Source organism: Haplochromis burtoni, unplaced genomic scaffold (genome assembly GCF_018398535.1).
Source record: "Haplochromis burtoni strain Fernald_Lab_line unplaced genomic scaffold, NCSU_Asbu1 Contig_421, whole genome shotgun sequence".
Lineage (NCBI taxonomy): Eukaryota > Metazoa > Chordata > Actinopteri > Cichliformes > Cichlidae > Haplochromis > Haplochromis burtoni.
This window is the reverse complement of record NW_024582782.1, coordinates 260582-267748: the sequence shown is the minus strand read 5'-3', so window position 1 is coordinate 267748 and position 7167 is coordinate 260582. Positions and strand designations below refer to the sequence as shown.

The 7167-nt window shown below is 37.1% G+C and overlaps 1 protein-coding gene across 1 annotated transcript; it reads right to left on the bottom strand.

The window, feature by feature from the left end:
- Positions 1-4946: 4946 nt before the first annotated feature.
- On the bottom strand, positions 4947-6787 carry LOC106633734 (E3 SUMO-protein ligase ZBED1). Its single transcript, XM_014340922.2, has 2 exons — positions 6085-6787; positions 4947-5460 (listed from the first exon to the last, which is right to left on the bottom strand). The coding sequence occupies exons 1-2, from the start codon at positions 6368-6370 to the stop codon at positions 5315-5317; spliced, it is 432 nt and encodes a 143-aa protein (XP_014196408.1). The 5' UTR covers positions 6371-6787; the 3' UTR covers positions 4947-5314.
- Positions 6788-7167: the final 380 nt, after the last annotated feature.

Genomic DNA, 7167 nt, shown 5'->3' with positions numbered 1-7167 from the left:
TTACTGAAGTCACTGAACTGCACTGTCATTCTTGTACCCGCTCTGCACAGGCTTTTCAGAGAATTCAGAAATTAATCAAGCACCACATCACATCAACCACTAAAACATTTAGACACTAAACATTTTTCTTTTCCAACATGCTACATGCAAGCATGTTAATAGATGTAATTTGGCATTTTGTGTAAAACTGTAGACTTCATAATTAATGGATAACTTCATAATTTATATTTTAGCACTTAAAATATAATTTTAATCCAATAGCGTGTGCCTAGTGATGGATTAACCATCCAGAAACAAACAAACAAAATTTAGGGGAGCTTTGGCATAAACCTTTTTTTGGGTGGCTGTCTAATCAATACTATGCATTGTCTGTATAAATATGAATTTGCATCTTTGAGATGCATTAAATGTACTTTAACTACTGTAAAATCCTGCCAGTACCTGATTTATCATCCTCTATATAACAGATCATGGTTATCCATATTTTTATTTATACATACTGCAGCACTATAAATGAACTAATACAACAGAAATTAATGGGTTTGTTAGTGTTAGGATTATTTTATTAGCAATGTTGTTTTCAAATGACATAATAATTTGATGTTTAAGTTACACAGTACACTAGTTTCTTGTGAAAACCACTGCAAGGGATCATACCTGCACTCTAAGACTGCCTGAACAACAAGAAGAAACACTGATCCCAAAAAGTGTCCTGAATTTTTCATAGACTTCTCAGTGGGTATCTATGTTGTCATTGCCAGGTGACTAATGACCCTCCTAAAGGCCTGCAAGCCAACATAAAATGAGGCTTCACTGAGATCACCAGCAGTTGCTTTGAAGGCCTCATTTCACTTCACACATAAAGAACCTGGTCATTAGTGCTTTGTTTTCTTGAGTGTTTTACTTGTATATGTGGTTGAATTGTTGTCTGATTATTGTGTGTCTTGTGTTGGAAAAAGAAACATCTGCTATGAGTTCACTGGCAATGACAGAGAATGTGGTCTGATCAACCTCAACTGTACTGCAAAGAGGACAGCATCCCTTGGAATGCTCTGATCTGTGTCACTGGTAGGTAGCAAATATTCACAGAAAAGTTGGCTTATATAATAATTATATAAGTTTAATGTTCAAGCTAATAAATTAGCAGTTGTGTGCACAGCAGGGTTTCTAAAGTATGCTGTCATGTGTGATCATTCCCAGATGTAATGCATGTCTTATTTGTAGTTTTGTATTTTTTTTTTAATTTTGAATTATATTATTATTATTTTACATTAATAGAAAACCTTTTTAAATTTTCAACCATGGTTGCATTTTGAGGCTACATCCCAAAAATATGTACAAAGTCCTATGTGGGAAGAATGATATGAAACTTTAGATCGTTCAGCTTTAAACAAAAAGAAACAGGCTCTTTTTGATCACTATATTTGCTTCCATCATTGCTGTGTTGTGTGGAACAGACACTACACTGTTGTTTTGTAAATACCACAGATTATGAGCATCACAATACAAAGTGTTTGCTGATTTCACAAAGCAGAACAGTTCTGTAACACAATTTCACTCTGTTCTGCAGCTGTGGTCCCGTGTTTGTTCAGTTCTCACTCAGTGAACTTTTGCTGCTCTCTTCCTCTTGACTGTGTTTATAGAAATAAAATGAAAAAACAAAACAAAAACAGATGCCCCCATACATGCCAAAGCCTGCTTGAAGCTTTTTGCATGAGGGCACTCGAACGGGGCTTTGCTCTAAATTCTATATATATATTTGTTTATTTTCTCTTTATATCATTTGTTCAGTTATGAATTTTCAAACTCATTGAAACTCATTAATTGTAGTTTTAATCTTCTAATATCGTCTGAAAACAGACAGAAATTAAGTTTCAGCTGGATTTAGTCATATCATTTTCATATTGTTTGTCCTTAATGATAACAGACACTTTCAAAGTTATTATAAAAAAGAAGCTGGCATCCCTTTCATTAACAGTTCTAATCATATTTTTGATGTTCATTTGCTTCCCTAATCTGGTTTTCAATTACACCTCCAAATAATTATGTGGTTCAGTCTCAGTAGAGCGCACCACATCAAATTGATGTCTCTCATTGTTATTACACTCCTGTTTTATTGGTTTAATCTTTAATTCTAACAATCATTGCCAGAGCCATGCATCCTTTGAGGGGAAGAATTTAGGCTCAAACAAAGCATGGTGTATTGTCTTTCCTCCTTTTGAAGGAGCAGTGCAAAGGAAAAAAAGACACTGCCAGCTTTAACATGCCTGCAGCTTGCTGCAGAGATTAGTCTGATCATTCATTCCATTTCTCACTGCCTTACATAACTGAGTGTTTTTACAAAAACTGTGGACTTTAAGTGTTTGAATCTTAAATGTAATATAAAATTGTTTTCTTTTGATCTTTTTTGTAATATAGCCAATTCTGTTTTGAGTATTCCATCTTCTTTTCTTTGTACACGGAGATTGAGTTGGTTTTTTGTCTCTTTCTTGTCACTGTTTCCAGATTTCAATCAGAATGAATCTTTTTTTCAATTCCGTTAAGTTCAGTTGCAGTTAAGTGTACGTAGTGCAATTAAAATGATTTAAAACATTTTAGCATAAATAAAAAATCAGATCATGGTTTGCAAGAGACATGGTAGAAGTAGAAGATTAATTACTTTACTTTTGCTAATAAATGTAATTAGAATTGTGATTGGCACACATGCAGCCACACAACTCTGAAATTGGTAACATGTCTTAGACACACAAATATAATGGCACATAGTCCTTTTTTATGTATTTTACATTCAATATAGCTACATTCATTTTTTAATTTCTTTCTTTTACTGGTGCTTGAAGGTCCATGTGGCTGCTGAGGGTTGCTGGTGCTATGAAGAGCAAAAATTGTGTTCTGGAATGCCGTGCAGTTATATACAGGAAGTGTTGATCGCTGATTGCTGACTCATCTTAAATTTTCTTTGACTTGTGAGATGCATTTTTTGCTTAGTCTTGTGTTTAGTTTTACTTATTTGAAGTAACTATGAGACTAACTGTTGTTTTTGTTTCTTCACTGTTAAATAGTTTGTTAGTATTCCTCTTATGCATCAACCTGGTCTCATCAGCCAGTATTCAAATCCCCTTAATTTCTTGTGTGTTAGATCAGATTTATTTTGTACAGCAGTTAGCTTCAAGTTATGTGAAGTTTTTATTTTGACTGTAGTTTAGTTCTGTTCATTTGACTTTTTTTAAGTGCCCAGTGTTAAGTCATTTTGTATATTTCTTTTTCATTTTTAGGGTAAATAAAACCCATTTTTTTCAACATACCCACCATGTCCTCCTATCTAACACACTTCGTTCTTTACACGAATTCTAAAGTACCTATTTAGGTTTACTTCTCTCCTGATTTCAGACATTCATTTGAATTTTAAGATATTGAAAGGCTTGGCAATATAGAGCATCTTTTAGAGCATCTTGTTGCTCAAAGGGACCAAAGACAGAAAATACATATGTAGCTTAGTAAAAAAAAAAGAAAGAAAAAAGAAAGAAAGAGGAAACTGTTATAAATACGCAGTTCATAAAAGATAAATATTGCAAAGTTAAAAAGAGTTAAATGTATGCTTTGTTGTGTGATGCAATCCATGATTAAAATGATAAGAATATAAAGGTTATATTTATTTTGTTTAAAAAAACGTGTTACTTTGATAATTCAGTTTTGTCCCAGTGGAGGTGAACTAGACAGACGTGTGGCGTCTCGTCTCGGAGCAGGCAAAGTGAGACGACTAGAGGAGCTAACGCAGATACGAGAGGCATCCTGTGGTGATTTAAAGCTACAGTTTATGACTGCAAACTAGAGCTGGGCGATATAAGAGTTTTTCATATCACGATGTTTTTTTTCATTTCAGGCGATAACGATATATATCATGATATAAGCCAAATAACTAAATTTGTAAGATTTAAATGTGCCGTTGCTCACAAGTAAAATGTGAAATAATCAGCAGCTTGTTTTGATTTAAATATTTATTTCCCATAATAAGTTAAACAGGGCAGATGTACTTAAGGAAAATGAAACTTCAGTTTCAGATAAATAGAGGCAAATATTGCAAACTACACAAAAGGCAGCCGCTAAAGCGTTTAAGTTTGAAAATAGAACAAACAAAACAGACTACTAAATTGTCAATTCTACTTGGAAACAAAATATTAATTCTAAAAATAAATCTTAGTTTGTTTTACAGAAGAACAGACAAAATTGACTAACTAACTTTTGTCAATATCAAATGAACTGAGAACTAAAAGGAAATTCTCACTCTCCTTGTTGTATAGCTTAGCTTTTCCAACAGTTTTAAAATAAAGATGCTAACAGAACATTCTTTAAATCCTAGGTACACATCCAAGGTGCAACACACACACACGTGTGTATGTATGTGTGTGTGTATGTATATATATATATATATAAAACTTTAGTCTGAAAAAAGCCTACAGGTTGTGGGACAGGAAGACAAGTCTATCCACTGCTTCAGGCTTTAAAGCGGCCCTGTGGCAAGTCACAATATTGCCCCCTGTACTAAATACCCTCTCAGAGGGGCTGCTGGTTGCGGGGATGCACAGGTAGCGCTTTGCCAGGCAGCTAACTCTTGGGAAGCTTCTGTTGTTGATTTTCCACCACTCAAGTGGGTCCATTTCACTGTCTGCATCAGGTGCCAGCAAGTACTTTTCAAGCTCCTTTTCAACTGTCTCCTTCTCAGTGAGCCCTGTGCTGGTGGGGTGGGATTTCTTAAAGAAGCTGCCCAGTGACTTTCTCTGTTTCTTCTGGGTTGGTAGTACTGCAGCAGCTCCACCATCTTCTGTTTCCTCCGTTCCAGCTGAAGTGGACGGGTGCTCAATTTGCCCCAACATCTCAGACACTGCTCTCATTTTGATGGCATCAACGTGTTCTGCATTAATGTATTGTACTACATCTACCAGGGTTGCAACATCAAGCAGTTCATTTGTAATCTGGTCATTGTACTTTTCATCAAGGTATGTCATGACTGTCATCTTAAGGTCTTTTGTAAGTTGTGTTTCATCCTCAGATGGTTTCAGAATCTGTGTTCTGAAAAGGTGAAGCATCGGCTTGAGGTAGGACACACTCACGTAACACTCTCCAGAAAGTGAATCTGTGAATTTCAGTAGTGGGTTCAGGGCCACATGCACAGACTCCAGAACATCTAGATCTTGCCAGGAGGGAACCAAGTGCCTGGTCTTCTTATCTGCACTGAGGACCTGAGAGATAGCTTTATGTTGCTCCAGAACCCTCCCAACCATTTTTTGGCGTGAGCCCCATCTGGTGGGTGACTCTACACTAACTTGTGCTGGGGTAGGTGAAGCTCCTCCTGAGCAGCAGCCAATTCCCTTTTCTTCTTACAAGAGAAACTGAAGGCGGCCACCACTCTCTTACACACGGCCACAGCTCGCTCCACCCTCTTGTCTTTGCCGGCTTTTTCTGTGGATAAAAAGGTAAATAATAGAACATATTAACCTCAGAAATTAATTTAAGATTTTTGATTTTTTTTTTCAGTCACAAATAAAATTCACTGCCCTGAAAACCCACTTACTTGCTATGATTGTACTTTTTTTTATTGTACTTTTACTTTTTTAAATTTTGCTGACAGACTGTCCAAATTTTTTTTTCTTATATTTAGAAAGGTGACAGAGGCTGGTGTTATCAACATCATTGTTATATTTGACGTTTTCATCACTTGTTCTTTTTGTCTTGAATTGCCCTATTTGGTGGAATCATAATTTAATGTTCTTTATAGGAAAAAGAGCTGAGGTTCTGTATTAGCCAATTGGGATCCTGATAGAATCCCAAAATTCTAAATTTTATTTGACACATTTTGTCAACTTGATTTACACTAAAGAGTGACTGAATATTTGCCTATTATGCATGCCAACAGCAACTATTACCTCAAATAAATAGGCTGACATGAAGAATATTCTTTCTGATGTTTATTTTTTAACAATAATCATGGAAGTGATTTAGATCTCTAGCTTTTAATATATTTACATGGGCTCAAAAACACAATTAAAAAAGGCATTTTTAATTTTATTCTGCTTCCCAACTTACCGATAGCTGAGTGAAGTCGATGTCCGAAGCACTGCAACCGGGTCCAGTTATTCAGGGATGTGGCCTTCACTATATTTGTCCCACTATCGGTTGTGATGCAGACTTGTTTGTCTTCACTCAGTCCCCAGGATGCAAACGCTTCCGACAGTCCTAATGCAATTACTTCACCCGTGTGGTCGTCGGGAAGGTAGGCAGTTTGAAGACATTTGCTTTTCAGATTCCAGTCTTGGTCGATATAGTGGGCAGTAAGGCTAAGGTAAGGTTCTGACGTGCGACTTGACCACATGTCGGATGTAGTAGCGAAGAACGATACAGTTTGTAGCTCCTTCTACAGCCTCACGGCGCTCTCTATATAGCTTTGGAAGCGCTGTCTGAGAGAAATGTTTAAGTCCAGGGAGTTGGTAACGAGGATCCAGTACCTTAATTAGCTGCTTGAATCCTTCATTTTCAACCGTGTTTATTGGTAGCATGTCTTTAGCAGGACAGTAGGCTATGGCATTCGTTATGTCGCTATGTCTCTTAGCTTTTTTGTCATATGGTAAGACGCTGGAGAAAGCCGACACAATTGACTGTTGCTGCTTCGCAGGGATTCCCCTGGTTGTTTTCGATGACAAATTAGCACTTTCAGTCAGAGATTGAGCATGCTCTAGTGGGTGGCACTGCTTCAGGTGATGAAAAAGGTTTGTTGTATTTCCAGACTTGGTGGGAACATGCTGTTCGGCACAACTTACAGTGCGTGCTACTCTGTTTTTTGTCGGACTTCAAATAGCCGAAATATCTCCACACTACGGAACTTTTCGGCCCTTCCTTTCGACAATCTCTTCGGCATTCGAGCCGTCATCTGTGTTCTCTTCCGTTCTCTCGGTTGATTTTTCTCTACTTGGTCACTCATTTTCTCCATCTACCGTCGCACGGCGGTTAGCTGCTTCGCAAACAAATACCACGTGCGCGCTTGGCACTTGTGCTGTACGTAACAAGTCACGTGACGTGAGCTGCGGCTGTGATTGGTTCGGCTCTGCGCTACTTAATTTGGATTGGCTGCCTTTTTTCTTTTTTTTTTAAAGAGGAAGAGAGAGAGATGAG